The sequence below is a fragment of the Crinia signifera genome, chromosome 1 (genome assembly GCF_055691185.1).
Source record: "Crinia signifera chromosome 1, ASM5569118v1, whole genome shotgun sequence".
Taxonomy (NCBI): Eukaryota; Metazoa; Chordata; class Amphibia; order Anura; family Myobatrachidae; genus Crinia; species Crinia signifera.
Genome location: NC_139217.1, coordinates 377403716 through 377429341, shown reverse-complemented (window position 1 = coordinate 377429341; position 25626 = coordinate 377403716). Strand labels below are relative to the sequence as shown.

At 44.0% G+C, this 25626-nt stretch overlaps 1 protein-coding gene across 6 annotated transcripts in view; it reads left to right on the top strand.

Moving 5' to 3' along the window:
• HECTD4 (HECT domain E3 ubiquitin protein ligase 4) overlaps positions 1 to 25626 on the top strand; it is a 203551-nt gene that overhangs the window by 68517 nt on the left and 109408 nt on the right. For all 6 annotated transcript variants that reach the window (XM_083151437.1, XM_083151436.1, XM_083151433.1 and 3 more), the window contains exons 10-15: positions 3673 to 3786; positions 4609 to 4749; positions 11313 to 11545; positions 14185 to 14330; positions 16732 to 16802; positions 20023 to 20128. In XM_083151437.1, the coding sequence (XP_083007563.1) occupies positions 3673 to 3786; positions 4609 to 4749; positions 11313 to 11545; positions 14185 to 14330; positions 16732 to 16802; positions 20023 to 20128 (811 nt within the window). The remainder of the gene's footprint in view (positions 1 to 3672; positions 3787 to 4608; positions 4750 to 11312; positions 11546 to 14184; positions 14331 to 16731; positions 16803 to 20022; positions 20129 to 25626) is intronic.

Below are 25626 nucleotides of genomic sequence, written 5' to 3'. Positions count from 1 at the left end.
TGGACGTGAACAGTTACATTCTCTACAATAGCGGACACTACAAACCATGGCTCAAAAACATCCCGAGAGGACAGTTCCGCCGCATCAAACGGAACTGTTCCAAAACTGATGACTTTCACACACAATCCATAGAACTCAGGGAACAGCTCCTAGATAAACAATATGACCAGGACTTAGTTGACAAAGCATACAAAGACATAGCCGCCATGGACAGATCTGCCACCCTGACTAACAAAAACCCAACTGACACACAGACCACACAGGAAATCAACTTCATAACACAGTTCAACCAATCCTCTGACCAACTTAGAAACATATTAAGCAAACATTGGCACATACTCAGACAGGACCACCAACTCAAGGACATTTTACCAGACAGGCCCAGACTTATATTCCGTAAAGCACCCGACCTCAGACAGAAACTCGTCAAAACCACATTAAACCCAAATTAAACAGACAAACCACACTTAGCGACAAGACAGGTTTCTTCCACTGTGGTCGTTGTGCTGGATGTAAAAACCTGACCAGTCTCTCCACAAAAATCTCACCGACATGGACTTCCACTACCACCAACCAGACATTCAAACATAGACATCAACTGTCATGTGAGACAAAAGGGGTCATATATCTCCTGAGATGTCCTTGTGGATTGGAATATGTCGGTAGAACCACGAGGCCCCTTAAAGTGAGACTTTACGAGCATATCCGCAACATAAAAATGGGGTACACTAAACATAGTGTGTCAATGCACTTCAAATTGACACACGACTCTAACCCCAAGGGATTAGTGTTTACTGCAATTGAAGCCCCCGACATTAATTGGAGAGGGGGGGATCACACAGACATCCTCAATAAAAGAGAATTATTTTGGATGTTCACACTCAAAACACTGCATCCAATGGGCCTCATCATTGACTTTAATAATGGTACATTGGGCTAGCATAAAGAGCCCCTTGCTTGCCCATTCCAATATAGGCCATCCATGATGCATTATATGTGCCAAAACATATGCACCGTCAAAAAATTGCCAAACAGTGACTTGTTGCAGAAATCCCAATTGCAGGGAGGCTACACACTAGGCAATATACGACTGCAATCTCGAACATAGGCTGCTGCAGTAAAGCAACCCCATCATGAACACTCCCACTAGTGGCCACAGCCTATCAGAGACTCAGAGGGCGGGACCCTATTTGTGCTATAAAACAACTGACATTTACCATGGCTCAGTATCCTTGAAGAAGACCGCACAGCGGTTGAAACGCGTTGGACACAGCATCACATCCACAAGCTTCACATCTAAGCCTCCTCCCGGCTGGGAGTTGAGCCTGTAGTGAAGACGCTACTGAACGCGGCTGGGGTCTCCCTGGCAACCAGGCGCCGGGACCCGGAAGTCGCGCTCAACCGCGTCACTACAGAGCCGAGCACACAGCGTAGTCCACACGCTGTTAGTGCTGCGGCTGACGAACACCTCGAACGCCGCGGGACCTTCCGTGCTTCACAAACACAGGTGAGAGGTGCACTGCAGGGGTGAGAGGTGCACACCAGCCCCCTGCACCACCCCCTGTGCTTCATTTGTTCATTTGTCCATTAACTCTTTTCCCCTCCTGTCTGCAGTTGCGGACGTACTTACCCAGCAACACCACTACAGCACTTACACCCGTGCTGCCATCACCCCCTCCCTCATTCCCTTTTTTTCCCCCCAGTGACTTTATTCCCACAACAGTGGGTTCTGGACTTTCACGTATTTTATATTACCCTTATCAATAAAGCAAAGGTGCTTTTTTCACTACACTGCCTCCAGACCCGTTTTTCATTCGGTCATCACCCATCACATCCAGCTGACGGCTGTCAGCACGCATTGTCACACTTACATCCCACAGGGCAGACTTCTGCACACAGGCTTTAGTCTGTCAGAAGGAGAGCGCATAGTATACCTTATTTGCTATTATTCCTCTGTGGGTTTGGACTACCCATTACTGTGCAGCCCCTTCGCTCAACAGGTAACTGAGCGCTGGCAAACCCCCTTGCTCCAAGTACAGTGTGGTTGGTGTTCTGATCTATGTCTCCTCCATATCCGGTGTGCCGCTGCTCCTCCTCCCTCCCTGTCCTCATCTTTTTCTCCACCGGACAATCTGGGATCTGCTCTCTTACCCTACCGCACTGTCTGCCTCATTCTACACTGCCTCAGTCCGCATCTGACCATTCAGAGTCTGGACACCACTGTGACGCTGACCACAATTGTCAGTGTGACTGTAGTCTAGTGCTAGCGAAGGCTGCAGCGCTGTGGTTCGGATCAATAATAAGGATACGATCTGTGGCAAGCTCGCTCAGAGAAGGGGGAAAGATGGTTTTAATCCCCATGTACTAGTGGATAGTGCGATTGGAGCTCCGACCGTGCTGCTGCTGCACCTGCTAGGTGCCTGGCATCAATTACAATAAAATATGTGCATTAAAAACATGTCCAAAAATTATGGTGGCACGTGCATGGGTGCCTTCCCCCACCCTAACTTCAGGTTGTTGTCAAACTGATGCATCTTTTCTAACCTATACTGTACAATTTGAAATCTAAATAAGTGTTCTGTGCAATCGATGTAATGATGTAAGGCAATATGAACTCAATTCCTGTTAGTGCTATATATAAATATTCTGGTAAACCTGGTTAGGTCATTCCCTCTCTTTGTAGGGTCACCTTATCAGCAGTTCTTGTTTTAAATATGGCACTGAAGCCACTGACAGAGTATGCTTAATACTGTAGATCACTAATCCTAACAAACTGAGGTCCTGATTCAGACCTGATCGCTGCTGTGCAAATTTGAAGACGACTGCGATCAGTTAGCCACCGCCCAGTAAGAGTAAGTCAGTGACTGGCTTGCGAATAGATCGCTGTTTTGTAATTTCATTTGCAACTCAATCACCATCTAAAGATTTTCCCAGTCTGTGCAAGTGTTCATAACTGACCCTACGTCAGAGACCGGGTGAATGAGGCACACACCCTCCGTGAAAGCGCCTGTTCTGGTCTTGACTAATGCTTCCTGTCAGTCAAGTTGCTAGGGGATTGCAAAAAAAGTACTTGGTTATTTATGTTGCTGTTTGGCGTTGTGCATGTGCGCTATGATCTGTAAACATGAAATGTCTGCTATCGATCGCACAACTATTATCAGGTCTGAATAACCCTGAGTACAAAAATTACATCCCATGCTATGAATTACAAAGTTACATATTTGTTGTATTTTGCCCCAAAAGGGGGAAAAAAAACAAAAACAAATACCCTCTTCTAATTAGTGGCCCTTGCTGTGAGTTGGACCCCCACTTGTCCTATTAACTAACATGACCTACAGTATATGCTTACTCCAAGCAATTCACCATGGTAACCTCTATTTTGGTGGTTTCATAACAATTGTTTCAGTGACCCATTACTTGGGAATTTTTCTATGTCTACAGCAAGAAATAGATGTGCACTGGGGAGAAGGGAAACACATATTTATGTAAGAGAAAGGGAATTTTCTAACATAAATAAATGCAGGTCTGATTTTGGAACTAGATTGTTAACGTAAATGGTTTTACTTTTGTTCACCCACTTTCATCAGAACACTTTTCCTAGTTTCAGCAGCTCGAGTATAAAGCCTAATTGCTGCACAAGTGTTAATCTATTGAATGTTTTTACTCTTTCAGTTCTTGCTTCCAGCCTTGTGTTTAACATTTCTGATGGTCAGTTCACAAACCGAGCTGACCTTATTGATGCTGCTGGCTGCTCCCTTGGACGAGGGGCAATAGTGACAGGACTTGGTGAGTTGTGGACACTGTAGCTTTTCTTTCTTTAGTATTTTTAAATTACTGTGTGTGTTATTGTTGTTGTTTTTGTTGTTATTATTTATTGTTATTTAAATAGCTCACACATATTCCACAGCGCTTTACAGAGTATATTTGAACATTCACATAGATAAGTCAGGGACTCCCTCTGTGGTCTCCCTTGGATATTAGCTCTGTATATTTTATTCCATCCCTGTGCATTGTTGCGCCAGTGTGTTTATATTCTGATACCATCCCTGTGCATTTTTGTGCCACTGTGTTTATATTCTGATACCACCCCTGTGCATTGTTGCGCCAGTGTGTTTATATTCTGATACCACCCCTGTGCATTGTTGTGCCAGTGTTTGTTTATTAGTCAATATCTGCGCATTGTTGCGTTTGTATTTTTTGTATATACCACCATTGTGCATTGTTGCATTCACAGCCTGCCATTCTGCTGTTTAGCACCTCTAGGGGGTATCCCAGCCAGCCTCATTCCCTGTAGTTAGTTCCCCTTTTGCGATCAGATCGCCCCAATAGACACGTTGTCTCCCATTAAGACCTGGCAGCATCGGGGTTGGAGCCGGCATAACCAGCTCCTTCGGACGCGGCTGTTATAGGCGAAGCCTAGCATTTGCACATGTTCACGGACCACGGTTTGGGACAACAGAGTTAGGGGGCAGGCTGGCGGTACTCCCTCAGGCTCTTACAGTGAGTATGTATGTATGTATTTATTTGTATCTGTGTGTGTGTGTATATATGTTTATGTATGTTTTAGATACTATATGTAACAATGTTACTTTGTTCTCCTTTGGTTAGGTGCTTGTTATGATACTATGAATAACATGATCTGGACCTGCTCTAATGATTACGTTGATCAGTGGTGTAATCCAGGGAACCAGGCTTTCCATGTTGTGTGCCAGAGATTAGGTGTCACTCACATTATTGCTGACCCCAAAGGTAAATATGATCTTATTCAAGACTTTCTAAGTTTCCAAATAAACAACGATTTTGACATTATGTATGTAGGATATTGTATAGCACGTTTAGTATTTTCTGTCTGGCAGATCTTCTCAGCCTGGTGTTATGTAGAAAAATATACTTATATGACTACTGTGCAATCCATTTCCTTCCATTTTTGTTTGGATTCCTGGCTAACTGCTCATTCCTATCCAGATGCATACAAAGCTATGCTTCTTCATTGTGGTTACTATTAAGTACTCCTGAAACTACACATCCAAGGGCTACCCTTTTTCAAGAGGTGATGTCATTTTACAAGTCTTGCCGGCAACATATAATCTTTAATAGTTTTATTATGTTGACTAACCTAGACAGTTGTTAAAGTAAGGCAGTAAATGCAAACATAAGTAAAAAGTATTGCTTTATTCTCTTAATCCATTCTTCTTATGCCCAGGACTTGCTTCATTTACATATTCAGTAGTGTAGCTATATGCCACGTTTATGGAACTGCCGGACTCTAGATTGCTGTTGGAGGTAGTTCTGCAACCCTACTCACTTCCTATTGATTTGAGCTCCCCAAGAATGTTACCATACCAGGGAGGGGATATCTGCCCGGTATACGGTCACTGGGTGGACAAAAGGAAGGTCAACATGTCTGAAGGTCGACACATGCATTAGGTCGACAGTCAAAAGGTGGGGTTACATACATGGGGGGCCTTGCTTATGAGAAAGCTTGCATTCAATATGAAAGCGGGCACAGCTGAAGTAAGAAGTTTGGCTCGGAGTTGACAATGGGACCCTTGTGAGGGGACAGTAATGTGGTGGAAGTAGGGTAAGCCGTAATAAAGAAATGGATTTTCAGAGATTGAAAAGCAATGTGTGAGACTGGCATTGCTTGTGATAAAGCGGGAGAATACTTTGAGACACTGTTGACAATAATTCTGGGTGTCTCCAGTGTAGGATTGATTCTGTAGGAGAATAAGTGAATTGATTCCCCAAAGAGAAGCTATGTAATATGTATACTGGGAAGAAAAATAGGCTGCAGAGTACATGGCCTTGTGGGACACCAACAGATAGTGGGTGTGGAGTAGCGGATGAACCAAACAAGTTGAAGGTGGCAAAGCGATGATCTGGGTTAGAAGACTGGTTTATTAAACTAGTGAAGAAAATACATGAACTCCCTTTCTTATAAGCTTGTTTGGTTGTTTTGGCTACACCCTTTCCATAAAATCATGCAATCACCGTAGTGCAATTAGTTGTCCTAGGATGCCAACCTTTTAATCAAATACAATTGTAAAATGTTTTCCTTACTGGTTTTGTTAAATGGAGCAACCCCAAAGCCGCACAAGACCACGGAATGGGACCTGCATCTGCTGAACCACATAGCTCACAAACAAAATTGCAACACTCGATATGGAATTGCTAATTGCCTTTGGAAACAGCTTTACCACAAGAACGGTTAGTCAGGTGTTGGATTGGATTTCCATGATTGAGTAGCTGCAGCCAAGGCCCTCATTCAGGTTCCCTCGCTCCCCTGCGAGTTGGCACAGGGGAGCGATGTTTTGCCACTGCGCATGTGCATAATTTACATGCATGTGCTGCCACATTGTGCATGTGGCCACGGTGAAATGATTATTCGCTGGCGAAATGCACACAGCAGTGCGAGTGGGGTGGCGCCCAAACGCTGTGCGTTCCTATGGAAATTCACTCCTGAACTGGGTGCGTGCAACGGACGTCAGCGGATTTGAGCTGCATGCCCTCTTCCTGTTCAGGGAGCCTGCAGATCTAAGACACCAGAGAGGGGTTATCAATATGTGAGTGCTGTAGTAATCATTCAATGGTCAGCAACCATCGAATGATTTCTCGCACGCAAGCTGCTGCAAAACATCTATCAGCATGGGTGCAGATCTGCAATCTGTGTACATGCGGGCGGCAGGCAGCATTTAGATGACCCGTAAAGCTTTGTGGGTCAACCAGAATGACCCCCCAAACCTCAGCTCACCACTGGTACAGCGAAGAGTCGATTGAAGTGATGTAAAGTTTTCCTGTTTTAGCATAACAATGACCCATGTACTAAGCTAGATGCATCAGAAAATGGTTTGCAGAGTTTATTGTTAAAGAACTTGACTGGCTGCATTTTGTCCTGATGACCTCAATGCCACTGAACACCTTTTATGATGAATTGTAATGATTTGAGAGCTAGGAATTCTTGCCCAGCATGATTCAGGAATTAGACATTCAACAATAACATGGACTATTTCATTATTATGGGTTTTTTTTGTCTGCATATGTTTGCTGATGGTGTGTAGTTTTGTCTATGGTAGTTCTGAAAACCTTTATTTTAAGCTAGTACCACCTGGATCTTATTCATTACAGTTTTATTGCACTGGGTTTGTGCTTTGTCGACCCAGAACTTTATTCAAATTCTTCCTTGGCATCCTTTATCTTCATCAGTTTTTCCCACAACCAGTTTACAAAAACGATATGAATACTGCCGCATAATGAATCATCAAAGGTTTATAGTCTGACAAGCTTATTAAATAAAAAGATTTATTTAATGTTAGTGCACATGGAAACCCATCGTTTATACATAATTGTAGAGCTTTGTTTCTTGTATTTTAGCTGAATCTGCACACTTCGAGCAACATCTTTTTAATAGAATTGCATTGAGATTCCTGTGGTTAATTACCACATTAATTGTTACAGAGAAACAAACTCTAGCATATAATTTGCCGGGTTATGTTGTTACTAATTGTTGCCGATAGAACCATAAACAGTCCTGCACCACTGTGCTAAAGTAACTCTTACCTGCAGAGCCATTTCTAAAGGTTCAGTACAGCTCCAAAAAGAGAATACAACAATGACTAGTTATACAGCAGGAAGCTGATATGACCATGAATTACAGGTTCTCTAAACCCTGCAAAGATATCCCTAGAATGTATCCTCCACAATAATATCTACATCCTAACTTGTGACTGTACATTAATAAAAACTTCTAATAACCTGTTAATATGGGAATGGAAAATAAAATGTCTAATTTGTAATTGCTTAAAAACCAATACAGCTTGTGTGAGAATATAAATCTGTTTATAATACAGCTCTATAAGTATGTAATTCAGAAGCAGAAATTAAACACAGCTGAAAAACACCTACAGTACATTTCTGACTGTGACCAGTTAAGTTCTTAAGAACATCTAAAGGTGCCCATTCACGGTGTGAGGGAGCTGTGTCATGCAATGCGCACTCCCGCGCATCCCATCGCCCAGCACATAAAGTCTGTGCAGCCCGTGCTTTTTGCAGCATTAGCTGCACAGACTTTATGTGCTGTGCGATAGGATGCCTAGTTCAAAACACACGGGAATATTCTACTGTGTATGGGCACCTTAATGGCTTACTTCTTGAGTAATTGAAATGATTGAAAGACGAAAAGGCTAACTTGTACAATAGGATACAAGCAATCCAATACACTCCGATACCCGGAGATCATGGGTGGCTCCAAACACCACAACCTCTATTATTTTGTCATTGATATGATCAATACAAATATAAAGTACATATACACAGCGTCTGATAAAGTTCTGCTTTGGGAAGTTCATACTGTTGTTTATTTCTGTATTAATATCTTTGGGAATTTTAATCTTAGGCCAGTATTACATCAGCTGTGGTAATTTGCTGCAGATAATTGATTCGCCAGTCTATATTATATTCTTTCCAAACAGATTAATGGCCATTACTGCAGTATTTCTGATTTTGTTTCTCTTTGCAATTTGGCAAATGCATTTACACTTGCAACATTACTAGTAATACTTACTATTTGCCCCAATAACATCTGAAATCTCCCACCACCCCATCCATTCAGGGGGTTGGGATCACTTGGTCTACAGCAAGTTGGTCGACAAGCGTTAGGTCGACAGGTCAATAGGTCAACAGGGTCTAGGTTGGCAGTCAAAAGGTCGACATGGGGTTTTTCACTGTTTTTTTTAACCGACACAGTTGACATGGAGTTTCTAATGCACTGCATCCCCTCGCATCTTCGGGCACGGTGCCTTGCTGCGCTTGGCACACTATTTTATTCTCCCACCACGACTTAGTGGATGGTAGGGTATGAAATACCGCCTGTCGGCACATGTTGATTCAAAAAACAGTGAAAACCCCCATGTCGACATTTTGACTGTCGACCTAGACCCATGCTTGTGTTGACATGACCCGTCGAACAACTTGCTGTAGACCCAATGACCGTATACCCATTCAGGAGTCATTTAATTATATCAACTTGTATATGGTCATGGATCAACTCACCCTCTCAGATAGATACTCCAAATGTATGTCCACCTGTTTTTATTTGGTGGACTTCAAAGATAGTCAAGAGCGTTGAACATTGATGGCTGTCACATATGCATTCCCTCCCTCTATTTTCCTTACTGCTTGTAGCTTATTTTCAGTTTTCCTTATTTGTAAATTGTGTTTTTGTATTTTCTTTCTGGTTATCCTTATCGAACTGTTTCAAATTTGTACCAGTTCCTCAAGCATTTCTAGTTGTGTTGGGTCTTGCTTTTTATTTTATATGTTATATGCAATACAAATTTGATTAAGAAAAGCCGAAATCAAGCATTTAATCATTGTGAATATTCTCTTATTAGTTAATGGACATGAAAAATCTGCTGACATGGCAAAAGTAGATGTGTACTCTTTGATCTCTTGATTTGATTGTTGAGCTTGTTTGACCTGCCAGCCTGTCTTTAAGCAGATATCTCATATTGACCAATTGTTTGGATGTGGACTATATTGATAACATTCCAGATGAAACCTCACCATTCTTAATTAGAACTGGTGGAACCATATTGGTGAGACCCAGCCACCATTATTCAGTTAGCACTAGGCCAGGTGACCTTAGGACTTGGGGCCTTATTCTGATCGGTGCGGCCCGATCAGAATATGCGGCCGCAACCGTGCAGGCGAATCCCCGCCTTCCATACGGATTGCCACCTGCCGTCCGTACGCGGATATGTGGCGATCCGCATGAAATTGGACGGGGATACGCCTTCTCCGTCTTGGGAGCAGCCCCTGCATTCGATGGTCGCCGAACATCGAATGCAGGGCCGCACGCTCCACCAGGTCCCGCAACACAAGACCACACGGACACTTGTCCGTGTGAAATCATGTATGGGGGCGGGCAGCTGACATCCGGCGATGTCAGATGCCCGCCCCGTACCCACGCGTCACGGCCTCATTACCATGCATACGCCCCGCGTTTGCATGGGAACGCCCATGAAACGGGGGGCGTATGCATAGGGTAATGAGGCTAAGTAGCCCCTCACGCCCCTCTACGCCCCCTGTGCGGCGTATAAAGAATCCATGCGGCGAAATCGCCTGCACATGCGCAGAGTGACCTCTGCACATGCGCAGACGATAAACATCGGCGGGCCGTACGCAAGCGGGAATATCCGCACCGATCAGAATAAGGGCCTTAGAGACATATGAAGCTGTGAAAAGAGTGGAGAAGTCGTCAATTGCAAATAATCAGTGCTACAGATCATTTTATAGAATGTATTTCCTACTTTAAAAACATAACTTTAAAACTGGTTTCCAGGGCCAATTTCTCCTCTGGCGCACTTCTCCACTAATTTTACTGCTTTATACAGATATGTCCTCATATGTCTATCCTTAATATGCCACCCGACATGTGTGGCATGATTCAGCCGGCAATTCCCGTGCAACCCTAACTGCATGCAAAATGCTACTTTACAGTGTTTTCCAGGAAAACCCTGTCACAGTCAAACACAGTGCAACTGTGTGTGTTGCATATCATTTAAATCCACAAGGTCAGCTTGGGTGTTTTATTTGCAAAGCAATGCGAATACGGCACCATTTTACCCCTTAATTTGCTAGTGTTACTGAGGAGGCCCCCTTCTACAGTATGTTATACTTAACCCTACTGCCGATAGCACTAGGACTCTGACTCCTTCAGCACCCATGGTATAGGGTTTGTTATACCTTGTGGAGACAGCCATTAGGTCGACATGCAACTAGGTCGACAGCGTTCTAGGTCGACATGGTTGAAGGTCAACAGGTCTCGAGGTCGACATGGTATTTTTTCACTGATCTTTGATCTGACATGCCGACAGGTGGTATTTCATGTCCTACCATTCACTAGGGCGTGGTTGGAGAAGAAAATAGTGTGCCGAGCACAGCGAGGCACCGTGCCTGAAGCATTGCGAGTGATGTGTGGGGCTGCGGTTGACTTCCAACTGTGTCCGTGTCGACTGAAAACAGTGGAAAAACCGGTGTCGACCTAATGACTGTCGACCTAAGTGTGGTCGATAAAACGATCCACACCCGTGGAGAAAGGGGGGTGGGGGGGCAATGAATGCATGTTTTTACCAAGCCCAAACACCCTCATGGTGACAAATAGAGAGATGATCGACTGTTCTTGGCTATAAATTGCTCAGGTTATGGAGTCCACTAAATATAAAATTCCTGTACAGAATGTGCAACAAATTCAAATCTACGCAAACCTATTAAACTAGTATTCTGTTAAGCATTATTTTCTTTATTTTCTCCAGGAGAGGCTGTAAGTACCAATGAGGTGATAAACCAGTTACTTCATCATGTGGGTGCCATGTGTATTCATCAGCTCAATCTCCTGGCTAACAGCAACAGCTTACCCATCACAACCTTCCTGGGCAAACAGCATCCAATTGAATCGCACCATCTGAGCAGCATATGTGACATCATGGAGAAAGCCATGGTGAATGGGGATAAATGTATAATCCGCTGTATCCTTGTGGTGTTTCAGGTACTGAACAACTCTTGCTCAATTTAGTTGGTAGGAATCCTATTATATATATCTTTAGAAAATGCCTCAAAAAGTACTGTAGGTACAATATGTACAGCCAATGGAGATTTAGCTTTTCTGTTATCATGTTCACACCAGTAGTATATGAAGCTTGCGCAAACACTATTTATACAGTAAATTATTATATTTCGAAACTGATTGTTGTACTGCTGCTATAATACATATGCTGGTACTTGTGTATTTGCCGGGCGCCCACTAAGCTATTTGCTTAGTGGGCTATTCTGCGTAGTGAAATCGCATCGCACGGCGCGTATTTGTGCTGTGCAGTGGGATGCGATGCGATCTCACTAGTTAATTTATTCACTGCTCCAAGTTAATTTATTCACTCCACACTGGAGGCGGATCGCATCGCATGTCACGCAAATTTGCATGCGATTTTGCGTGCTTCGCAATTTAGAACAACACCCCAGTATACATGTCTATCTCATGTAATGGGATATAGCACACCCCCACTATCCACGTCACCCCGAAGGGTGGCGAGTGCACACGTTACGCGTCCTCCCGACCTTTTCATACCCCCACTCTCCAGGTCGGCGTGGAGTTGATTTTTATAAAGTGTGGCGAGCGCAGCGACCCACCAAGCCCGAAGCTTGGCAAGTGGACACGAAACATATGTAAAGTAATCCTTGTCCCCTTGCGGGCCTCGCTGTGCTCGCCACACTTTATGAAATCAACTCCACGCCGATGTGGATAGTGGGGGTATGAAAAGGTTTGGGAGGACGTGTAAGGCGTTCCCTCGCGGGGCTCGCTGCGCTTGCCACACTTCGGGGTGACATGGATAGTGGGGGTGTTTCAGGAACACATTCACACCTACCATATCATACATCTGAGACCGTGATGGCGACGTGTTAACTGTTATCTGGATTTTAGTTAATAATAAAGGAGAAAAGATCACATTGACAAATAACAATAATATCAATTTATCATGACAAAAGAAAATAATAAAGCAGTCATTCTTTTGATTCTGCATCAGCCTTTGGTAGAAGTGAAAGGGCATAAAGAATACGCTCAAAAGCGTTTTGTGCGCCTACAGTCTTTCGCCATATAAATTCCTGCAGGCAGGATTCGATAATCTGTCGCGCGGTGCCTCTGACGTTTGTTGCGCCATTTACAGGATCCCCACAGCCGTTCAATGTTTTGTGAAATGGTTCACCCGAGGATTGTGGTACCTTGCCTGCTCCAGCTGCTCCGTATTATAGACACGCCAGCAATCGGAGTAGATGGTCGTCCCCGGTTCAATGCTTTCGTTTATGGCGGCCATCAGGGTACTGGGGTCACATCTTTGTACAGGTGTCACAAAGCACTCACCAGTCTCTTTGCAAATGCCTCCGATTAGCCACTGTTGAGGCAGCATCCGTCCCACCTGGCTCTTCCTCTGTACAGAGAGGCTCTCGTCGACTTCTACGATTTTCCCTGGACTGACAGTTTTGCGTTGGGGCTGCATCATCAGGTCCACAGTGCAGGCCTCACGCATAAGATTATTATGCTGGACCGCTGTTTTATTGGACAAGTTAAGTTGACTCTCACAGAAGGAGATAGTTGTGAGCTTCTCCGCCCATGAATAAATCTTACAAGTGTCAAAAAAGGTAAACGGGAACCAATGTGTCTCACGCAGGCTCACCTTCTTACGGCACAATTTAATATGGCAGCGCCATGTGCACTCCTTCATGCTGAGGCGCGTTGGGTGTCCATTTATATAATTTTTTTGTCAGTGGCAGCAAATGGTGCTGCTGGAAAAATACCACTGACTCCTCCTCTGTCTGCGGCAAGCTGAACATTGTGACAGGTTCTGCAGCCATTATACTCTCACTGCACCTTCAGCTCTGACACGGACACTACTCTACTTCTGACTGACTATGCTATGCGGAAACAGTATGCTAATTCTAACAGCGCCGCTACGCTAACTGCGTAACGGCTGCCGTGCTAATACATGGAATCGCATTACATCGCGGTGGCCGCCGTGTTAATACAGAAGTACCATTAACTAGTGAGATCGCATCGCATGGCGTGAAACCGTGCCATGCGAGTACGCCAGCGTACGTATACTAATTGGGCGCCTGGCAAATACATAAGTACCCATATGACCCCCCCCCCAATACAGATGTTTATGCTGGTGTTGCTGCGCTCCCAATTATCTTTTTCCATCCAAAAGAATGTTGGCCATGCCCCAAGCTATTGTTTTGTGAGAGGATTATTAAATCTTTTGTACCAGAAAAGTTCTTTCAGATTATAAAATAATTAGCAGGAAGAGCTAACAAATAATGGCAGATGCACTGGTAAGCCAAGTAAAATCTTTTTAGTTGTATCAAATATAGACAGAAATATTTTATATATTCTCTTCATAGGTGTTTGTTAAAATTAAGCAAAATACTTTTTTGATTCCCTCATTCCATTTCGACTAGGGCCCCCTTTTAGTCCATTGCTGACTTATTATGCAATGTCAGCTAATATATTGACATTTGTGTATTATTATAGATTTATAATTCTATATATTATTCTATTTAGTTTGTAGACCTATAACAATTAAAGATAAGTTTTTTTTATATATATATATAAGCTGAAGTGTGCTGTGTTTGCAGGTGGTATTCAAATTTTTCCTTAACCCCCAAACTGAGAAGAACAGAGAGACCATCCGTAGAGCAGGGTTGCTTCTGTGGCAGTTGCTCATGGCACCAAAGGACCAAATCTGCCCCGAAATCCAGAAGGAGGTCTGCTTGGCTATTAGGTAAGCTTCCACAACTAAGTGATGAAAACAAGCCCAATTGTATTCCTTTGTGTCACTGGTGCTGAATCGTGGTCCTCAGGACCCCAAATGGCTCATGTTATTCAGGTCACCCAGCATGTGTTGTCATTACTCACCAACACATTTAAGACTCTCACAGGTGAAGCTAATTATTTTTCACTTGAGGACCTGGATAAAAAACGTGCAATTCCAGCAACCCGGCATTCAGACCCGGTTTAAAAGACAGGTTAATCCCAGGTCGGACCCGGCTTGCTGTGTATTGTGAGTGATTAACCCGGGTAGATCGACCAAGGTCCCGTTCACACTATGGAGGAGGCAGAGCTTCTAGACATAGTCAGCTCCAAGCTCTGCCCCCTCCTCCGCCTCGATGATGCCTTGCCCCTGACTGACATCAGCAATCCAGTTGTGAAAGCTAAAACCTTGCAAATGCCAGGTCGCTCCCGGGACGGACGCGTGTTTAAATCCTAGGTGCAATCTGGCTTTTGCGACATGAAAGTGGTACAAAGACTCATTGCAAACCCCCCTCCCCTGAAAACCTTATAATTTTGTTCAAAATGTTTAGGCAGGTGTGGGAAAAAAGGCTGCAAAGTAGGAATGCTTTCACAATTTAAAGTATTAATAGTTTGTTTATCAATTAACAAAATGCAAAGTGAATGAACGAAGAGAAATCTAAATCAAATCAATATTTGGTATGACCACCTTTTGCCTTCAAAACAGCATCCATTCTTCAAGGTTTACTTGCACACCATTTTGAAGGAACGCTATAGGGAGGTGGTTCTTTGAGAACTCATCACATGTAGCTGTGGATATTCTTCTGTCCCTTTATGTCCCAGACAGACTTGATGATCTTAATATATGGGGGCCATATCATCACTTCTAGGACTTCTTGTTAATCTTGCTGAAGGGATAAGGTCACTAGATGGACTCTATGGAGGTCAACATAAATTGTGTCGATAGGGCTTATGTTGACACCTGTAATAGGTCGACATGGCTAAGGTCGGCAGAGTCGGAAGGTTGACACAAACATTAGGGCAACAATGGGAAGGTCGACATAAGTTTTTCACGGTCTTATGAGCCAATTTTTGCAGACAGGTGGTATTTCATACTCTACCATCCACTACGGCATGTTGGGAGAATATAATAATGTCCAAAGCATGGTGAGGGGCCAAAATGTATTTATTCGGTGTCCATGTCTACTATGTTGACATTTTAGACAAAAAAACATGGAAACCTCTTTTTAACATTTTGACCGTCCACCTTCCCATTGTTGACCTATTGCTTGTGTTGACCTTACAACCCTGTCGGCCTGTTTCATGTTTCGGCCTAAGCCTTGTCGACCCATTGTATGTCTATCTTCATTGAGTCGACCCAATCCCTTGCTGAAGATAGTTCCTCATTGGCTGTATGTTTGGGATCATTTTCTTGCTGTGGAATAAATTTGTAGCCAATTAGGTGCATGATGGATAAATACCTGCCTGTATTTCTCAGCTTTAAGGACCTCATTAATCTGGACCAAATCCCCTACCCCATTTACTGAAATACAGCCACAAACTTGCAAGAAGCGTCCACCATTCTTCACTGTTGCCTGCAGACACCCATTAATGTTCTGCTCTCCAGCCCTTCATCAAACAAATTGTCTTGTGTTTCAGCCAAATATTTCAAATTTTGACTCCTCAGTCCAGAGTGCCTGCTGTTCTTTTTCTGCATCCATGTTCCTAGGTTTTCCTGCATACAGTAGTTGATTGGCTTGGCCTTGTTTCAATATCATAGCTACAGTATGGCCTTTTGTCTGCAATTGTTCCATGAAGACCACTTGTGGCCAGACTTCTGAGAACAGTTGATGGGTGTCCCTGGGTTCCACTGGTTTCTGATACGATGGTATGATCTACCAGGATCAGAGACTGGAATGCTTAGCATTCTGGAAATGCGATAAATACCTAGAAATTGTCTTTTTTGTAGTTTTTATAATTTTGTATGGTTTAGTACATCGTGCTCCCCTATATCTGTGTTTGCCTTAGTATCATACTGCAGAGTCATCCATAGCAAGGAATGGTTCAGATATGTATGTTGTGGCAGTACCTGCTTTGCTTTGTTTAAGAGGTCTGCACTTGTACTGACACTTTTATTTTTATCCTAATGTTTTTCATAACTTTTTTTTCTTCTCTATTGTACGCTAAGCCATATTTCTTTTTGTGCATATCTATTACAAATATGTTTTTAAATGAGTATCTCCGCTCATGCTATAAATACTGTGTACTTAAAGCTTTTGTCATAAAAAATGATTGTGAGTTCAGAGTATTGTATAGTCTTCATCTCTTAATGGATGTTGTATGCTTTTAGTGTGTCCCAAGTCCCTCACAGTATCTTAATTGTTTTACTGCAGCTTTGGTTTAAACATCTTGAACCCAGGAGAGCTGGAAATCAATAACTTACTTAAGCTGATTTTAACTGAAGGTAAGTGTCCTTTTTATATTACATGTTCATCTTGTACAATACTGTATATTTACTTTGTTTTTGTAATACTGCTTTCGCATTGCAAAACCTGCTTAGACCCTGTATTTAAAATGTTTCTTAAAACTGGTCAGAGCATGTTAAAACCCTTTCACATTGCATATTGTAAACTGTATATTACTGTTTTAATTACCGGTTTTGTACCTTTCACATTGAACTCATAGAAAACAGTTGTGGGCAGTTGCGGAGCGGGACCCAGCACAGTGCATATTTAATGAGCGGGTCCCCGCCCCCTGCATTTGTAATGAGCGGGTACCGCTCCGTGCAACGCAGTGCATATTTAATGAGCGGGTCCCCGTGCATATGTAATGAGCGGGACCCGCTCATTACATATGCACGGGGACCCGCTCATTAAATATGCATTGAGCGGAGCGGTACCCGCTCATTACATATGCATGGAGTGGGACCAGCTCAGTGCTCACTGCTGTCTGGGTACTAAATACTGGTTCAGACCCAGATCCTTCTATTTTACTGTGTTGAAAAATGGTTTTCTGGAACCGGTAATTTCACTCTGGTGCTTTCACACTGCAGCTATAACTGTATTGAAACACTTTAAAATCTCCAAAATACTGGGTTATAGCTGCAGTGTGAAAAGGGGTATTATTCACTGTATGTGGCAAATGAGATTATATATCTAAAAGCCAAGGCTCACACATCCTTCCACTGCTTACTGTTTGAATTACTAATAGTAGATTTACAGTATTCTACAGTATTGCACCTACTTCTCATTCATGGCGGGGAAGTTTTATACATTTACTGGCAAAAAGCTGAAGCGCCTTCCCCTTTATACCCCAATATTGGCTTATAGTAGTCCCTTTTCTTGCATAAATTCCATTCAAGGGTGCTCCAGATTGAGTACATTTTAAAATGGAATAAGTCTCTCAATTAGTAGGAGGTTATTCAGATGTCTGCAAAGGTAAATTAATTATTCCACTTGTTGCTGAGAAGTGACTACCTACCTTGCAAAAGGTCACATAATCTCTCTCTGGGAATGAATGATTAACAAGGGTTGCCAGCTGTTAAGGCTGGAGTGGTACATTGCTCTTCACTTCTTAGTTTCTGTTTCAATGTTTTGAACCCAGACTAGTCAAAGCTCTAGATAAATGTACTAGAAGTTGCTGCAGATTGTGAGGAGACACTTTTTTTTTTTTTTTTTTTTATCAAGAATCAGTTGGACAGTGACATGGCTAGAGGTGCCAAAAGTGCCTTGGCCATGAGAGAGCCTAGCAGAATAATGCAGTGTGGGAAGCATAGGGTTCCAGACATTACAGCTGTTTTTATTCTCTGTGTAAAGCTTTTTTCCTAAGCACACTGACTCTTCATTGTAAATATTCTTATCTCAAAGCTTTCCGGTACATTGTGAACCGGGTTGTGCAAACAGATGCTTTCACACCACACCTCGACCTGAGTCAACAAATCCGCAAGCCCGCAATTACCTGGGTTATTTTGTCGATATAAAAGTGGTATTACTGACCATGAAAATGTCAAGGATAGTTCCACCATATTGGTGTAGACCTCCTGTCCCTTACAGCATAAACAGCTGTCCCAGACAGACACATTGGACGGGATGTAATGCACTGTGAGTCTAGCAGTCGTGCAGGATGCTGGCTGAACTTGTACTATTTTTTTTTATTGACATTCTTATACATGACAAAACCATGCCTTTTAAATGAATGCATCTTTAAAAAAAATTTCAATTTTTTCGGGCATCATTCACAGCCGTCAGACTCGCACTGCATTACCCACTGTCTTTGGTGCAAATCTTCAAAAATAAAACTACAGATTTAATACTATTGTACCCAGACTTTTTATTGCAGATTCCCTCAATGAGAGCTTTGGGATGTCCTTAATGTTTACTTGTACATATGGGATTTAAATTAATTTTCTCTGAATCAAGTGAACACTCAATGCATATATTTTACGCTTTGCACTTGTTGCTGTTATTATTCATGTTTTTTTTTTTCTTTTTTTGAGGATGTGGTTATTTTGTTTTCCTCTTATCCTGAACTTTTGGTTCTGTAAAGGGAAAAGGCTGCAGTCATAATGACCAGCTATAGCCACAATGACATGATCTTGTATCCGTAACCCCCTTTTAATGAGGCACTAAAATTCCTTGCATTATCTACCCATCTTGCCCGCTTCACTAGGAAGCCACTATTCCAATAATGGGTCTCCTGCAACTTCCAGAAAGTATGCAGTAAAACGGTGCTTTATGAGCGTTGTACTTTCCTATCTGGAAAAGCACAGCATTAAAGTACTGCCATAGGGTACAACACCAGCTCCAAACACAGGATTTTTGTTGAGAAAAAAAAAAGGCTGATTTTGAGGGGCAAATTTCAGAATGGTAGTAATAAACCCATTACATGCATATATTTAAGAAATGGATTATTCATACCACATTTTCCTTCTTTTTACTGGTGCTGTAGATATTTGATCAGGTCCTGGATCTTGCAGTCACTGGGCCTCCTGATTTATCATAATACTGTCGTAGGTTATGGGGAAAGGGGCTGAATTTCACCAACATAAACGGTCTAAATGTGTGTATTCACCCCATGTAAATGATAGTTTGAGTTGCTGAATAACACACAGTATATAAAGGTTGAATATCCCTTATCAAAATATCCGTTATCCAAATTATTCTGAAAACCATACATTCCAGAAAGTGAAAAAAAAATGTTTTTTGTTAAAAGCTCTATTGGGGACATCTGTAACGGCACTGCTGAGGATATGATTTGTAACTGTCACTAAATATGTGCAAGACGATGATTTCGTGGCATTCAAATTCTGTACCTGAGATAGTACACAAACTTTGTTTCATGTTTTGAAACCTTGTTTTATGCACAAATAAAATATATTTGTGTGCATTTCATGTGTTTGATGTTGTTATACAACATACATGCAAGATACTTCATTAAAATATAAAAATATTCTGAAGTACGGAATAATCCGTTATCCAAAATTCTTCTAGTCCCGAGCATTTTGGATAAGGGATACTCTACCTTAAAACAAATAAAAATATTAAAACTTATAAATGCCTCCCTGCTCAAGAAAGCTTGCACTACATATGATTATCTAGGCTAGTTGCATGGATTTGCAGTAAAGAATCTAATATGTATAATATACAATATGACTTGGTAATAATAGCCAAATATCTGTCTCATAGGTGACAGGAATTGTGGACTTTCCCAACTCAGAGATGTTATTTTGACCAATTTAACTGAACAGTTACAAAGTAACAGGTTTGGAAGTGATGAAGATGAACATTACAGGTAAATCGGATACATACTCTATATACCATTGTTTGTTAATCTTTAATAAATTTATTTTTTTAAACTTGAGAGAATTAGTCCTGAGTGGCTGATTGTACTAAAGCAAAATACGTTTTGTACAGTATCCCATGTCACCTAAGGACTAAAAAAAATTAAAACGGATTGTCCTATGCCTTTTTTTCCCCTTTTGCATGTGGTCCTTCCCTCTTTACTCAGTGGGCTTAAACCCGCATGGGCTTCAGATAAGAGGCTGTGGTAACAATCAGCATCCTTCTAATGGCAAGATGTGGACAACAGTAGCAATGGATTACTTTAGCAAGAGGCCCAAAGGGTTAAATTCCCTTTGTGGAAACCAACATCTATACTTCGCAATACAGTTGAATTTCTTCCTAGGTATTGCAATGTAGGTCCCAGATTTTACACTACAGCAGTCTAAAATACCATCTGCATCACCTTTTCCTGTGTGGTCTGTCTGTGCTCTCCTTCTATACTACTAAATTGGTGGCTTATGTAAGCAGGGGAGGTCTGGCGGGGCACATTGCAGACCACGCACTTGGCGATCAATCATTTTGCATTGATTTATCAGAATTAATGTTAAACCTTTGCATTTTCACATATGAAACATAACAGTAAAACTGTCCATTAAGATTTTTTTCTATCTTGTTAAAAATTTATAATGCTACATAACACATATATTACAATTTAGAAGTTTAAGTATTACAAAAACAATTTGCACACTATTTACTGTAGTTGTTTTCGCACCAGCAGGCGGCATATGGCCTCCAACAGAACCATTCAATTGTTGCTTTATTTGGGCGCAAACAGCTGCTGGTGCAGGTATTTCAGCTAGCCCTGAGTGAGTGAAAATTGAGCCATTCAAACAGGACTTTAAGCGTCACACCCATTAGTTAAGTTAGTCTTAGCTGCTTTACACCGTTTAACCCATCCCTAATGAATGCGATCAATGCATTAAAAAGCTTTAATTATGGAAGAATGAATATTGCCCCGTGATGTCCAATCATTTTAGATAGGAGATTCAGGGGTGATAAACAACTGAATAGTGCCAAATGTGTTTTGTTTGTACTTGTGACATTATTGGGCATGCTTCTATTTAAACTAACATTTACCAATCTTTCACTAACGTCCTTGATGGGATACTGGGAATGGTCTTAAGACATTGGGTATTAGAGGGTATCCGCAGGAGACAGGCACATCTATAACTTTGAAGCTGGGTGTGCTGGCTCCTCCCCTCTGATTCCCCACCCAGGAACCAGTTTAGAAAAATGTGCCCTCAGGAGAGGATGCACACTGCTGGAGCTCCAGAGAGTTTGTCTTCAGTTTATTTTCTTTTATTATTTTGGGGTTACTGTGTTGGACTTCACAGTATCCCTGCTTCGAGGGAGTCAGTTGAGAAGGGTTCAGCTGCAGGCCTTTTAAGGTACCGAGCTGTCCCTGCTGCAGGACCACTGTCCTGAGAGGGTGTTTGTACTCACGGGCATTGCGCTGCAGTGATACTCACCCCCAGCATGCCGCACACTCCTGACACAGTCCGAAGACGTCTGTGGTGAGTAGAAACCGGGGTCCCCACAGTGGGGTACCCCGGCTCATTGTGCGGCAAGATGGCGGCGGCGGCAGACGCGGTACCCTGCACAGGGGCTGCGCAGACCCCCTGTCACAGACTGGCTGCGGGTGACAGTCCCTGGACTACCAGGGCAGATCCCACTATAAAACGCTGTTCAGTGTAAGGGCGCCATTAAAACTGACAGCCAGCGCCAGTATAAAGATCAGTGAAGCCCCTGCGCCATCACAGGGGGGCGGGGCTTCAGCGGAGCGAGGCCAGAGCTCTGAGCGCGCATACACTTCTTCCTGCTTCTCCCTGGGCGCCATTACTGTCTCCAGAACACTCCTCAGCGGTGAGGTGTTGGACAGAGGAAATCTGCAGAAAACAGCAAGTGTATTTAGCGCTGAATCGCTTTATTGATCACACTGTTCTGTGTTTATGCGTGTTACCAACTCCTAAATAGGAGTTAAGGTTGTACAGGGTGTGCTGGTCTCCTCAGTGTAATCTGAGCGCTCCCCCACGTGCTTGTTAAGCTACACACTTCCAGTGATAGAGCTCACACATACATAGCTGCTATACACTGCACATTGATTATATATATCTTTATTTCATTGTGATTGTGGTGTGTTTGTGGAAGAAAGGTTACTTATTCCTTCAACATGGTGAGGAAGTTAACCTGTCTCATTTGCAGCAGCAAGTTTGTGCCTAAGTCCACCTCACAGATTACTTGTGAGGAATGCATGTCCACTCAAGCGAGTGGGACAGTGGTTTCACCCCAGATCAGTGGTACTCCCCAATCAGACTCACAGGAGCCTGAGTGGGCGGCAGGCATTAAAACCATGCTGCAGGCAGTGTCAACGCAATTGGCTGCGAATACAATGCAGACCAAACAGGTGCAGCAGGACTTAACAGTTCTAGCCGCACGGGTGGATAATATCAATACCACCACGGGCCAGTCACGGAAGCGGGCTGCGACCGCCATGTTGCCTGATTCAGATGATGATCTGCAGGCGGGTGACGACACAGATGATAATGTCGACGACGGGGCTCTGATCCCTGATTCACAGTCATCTCTTAGAGGCCCAGAACCTCTTATTACAGCTATAAGAGAAGTGTTAGACCTTCCTTTAGCAGACATGCAGGAAGGTGACCCGTTTTTTGGGTCTCAAAGGAAACAGCAAATTGTTTATCCTGAACAAGTTGACCTTGATGAGACGTTTAAGGAGGCTTGGAAACAACCTGAAAAGCGTTTCCAACTGTCTAAAAGGTTTAAGTCCAACTTTCCCTTTGATCCCGCCACTAGAGCGGTGTGGGAAGAGCCTCCGGTTGTGGATGCATCAGTGTCCAGACTGTCCAAGAAGGTGGTTCTCCCCGTTCCAGGGGCAGCAACACTAAAGGATAGTACAGACAAAAAACTGGATACTACCCTCAAGTCCATGTACACAGCGAGTGGGGCGTCTCAGAGACCTGTCCTCGCCAGTTGTTGGATGGCAAAGTCCATTTATACATGGGCTTCTCAAATCCAGGAAGGCATGCTGGCCGATATGTCAATGGCGCAGGTCGGAGAGAGACTTCGCCATATCCAGGATACTGCAAAGATCCTGTGCGACACTCAAAAGGAGCTTGGAGCTATAAATGCTCACTCTTCCGCAATGGCGGTTTCAGGCCGCAGGGCCCTCTGGTTAAGACAGTGGGTAGCTGATCCAGAGTCCAAACGTAGTGTGGAAAGTTTGCCTTTTAAGGGAGAAAAGTTATTTGGTAGCGAACTTGACGACCTTATATCCAAGGCTACAGCCGGCAAGTCGACTTTTCTGCCGACGGCTTCCACTCACGCAAAACGTCCCTTTCAGGGCCATACGTCCCAGTCCTTTCAGGCTTCTCAGTCCTTTCGGCCTTCCAGGCCCAGGCAGAGCGCGAGAGGCTCCAGCTCGGCGCCAGAGGGGGCCGCGGTAGGTTCAGAAAACCCGCCAGCACAGGATCTCAGGATCGTGCCGCTAATGCCTCCGCCTCTAAGCCGGCAGCATGACTCGGGTTCCGACCCTGGAGTCACTTGCGAGGTGGGGGGTCGCCTGTCAGCTTTCAGCCAAGTATGGTCAGTCTCTCACCTGGATTCCTGGGTGAGAGATCTTATTACCAACGGCTACAGGTTGGAATTCGAAAAACCTCCCCCTCACAGGTTCTTCAAATCAGGTCTACCGGCCCTACAGGCAGATCGAGTGAACCTGCAACAGGCAATACAACGCCTACTGACGTCACAGGTTATCACACCTGTCCCATTGGAGGAACAAGGAAGGGGTTACTACTCCAATCTGTTCCTCGTGCCGAAGCCGGACGGCTCGGTACGCCCCATTTTAAATTTAAAGTCTCTAAACCCTTTTTTAAGGGTTTACAAATTCAAGATGGAGTCCCTCCGGGCAGTAATAGCAAGCCTGGAGGAGGGAGAGTTCTTAGCATCGCTGGATGTGAAGGACGCCTACCTCCACATACCAATTTGGGGTCCACATCAGGCTTTCCTGAGGTTTGCGCTGAAAGATCTGCACTTTCAATTCAGAGCGCTGCCATTCGGCCTGTCTTCAGCGCCGCGTGTGTTCACGAAGGTGATGGCAGAGATGATGGTACTGCTCAGGAGGTCGGGGGTCAACATTATCCCCTACCTGGACGACTTGCTGATCAAAGCAAGGTCGCAACAGGTCCTGCTACAGGATATAGCAAGAACCAGACAGGTTTTATCCGAGCATGGGTGGATCCTGAATATCCCCAAGTCCTCTCTGACGCCGTCGCGGCGTATCCTCTTTTTGGGAATGTTTCTAGACACAGAGGTGAAAAGGATTTTCCTCCCCCGGGAGAAGATGGAAGCCATACAATCCCTGGTGATGGTGATTTTGGCAAAACCTCAGGTGACGGTTCACCAATGCATCCAGTTATTGGGCAGAATGGTGGCCACCTTCGAGGCCATTCAGTTTGGACGCTTTCACACCAGGGTGTTCCAACTGGATCTGTTGTCAAAATGGTCAGGCTCCCATCTCCTGATGTACAAGAGGATTTCTCTGTCGCATCAGTCACGCCAGTCCCTTCTATGGTGGACTCAGGAGTCGAACCTGCTGGCAGGTCAGAGTTTTGGCATCCAGGATTGGGTGCGACTCACGACAGATGCGAGTCTGCTGGGATGGGGTGCTGTGACCATGGACAGAACCTTTCAAGGTCAGTGGACTCGGTGGGAAGCGAGACTCCACATCAATATCCTGGAGCTGAGAGCTGTATACAATGCAGTATTGCAGGCCCAGGATCTTCTCCAAGGTCGGGCGCTCCAGATACAGTCCGACAACGCCACAACTGTGGCCTACATAAATCGCCAGGGAGGCACAAAAAGCAGGACTTGCATGAAGGAAGCTTCCAAAATCCTGGCCTGGGCGGAAATGTACGTGGTGGCTCTGTCGGCCATCTTTATCCCGGGTGTGGACAATTGGGAGGCGGACTTTCTGAGCCGTCACGCCCTCCACCCCGGGGAATGGAGCCTGAATTCACAGGTGTTTGCAGCAATTGTGGACCGTTGGGGCCAGCCATCGATAGATCTGATGGCATCCCGGTTAAACCACAAGGTCCCCATGTACTGCACAAGAACCAGGGATCCCTGCGCAGCGGCGATAGACGCCCTGACAATTCCATGGGTGTTCCCCTTGGTGTATCTGTTTCCACCCATACCACTTCTGACAAGAGTTCTAAAAAGGGTTCGAAGTCAGGGAGTGGAAGCCATTCTGGTGGCTCCGGACTGGCCAAGAAGGGCTTGGTTCTCGGATCTACAGAGCCTGCTGATCGAGGATCCTTGGCCCCTGCCTCTAAGGAGAGATTTACTCACACAGGGCCCTTGCGTCTTCCAAGATTTAGGGCGGCTACGTTTGTCGGCGTGGAGGCTGAGCGGAAAATCTTAGCTCAGAAG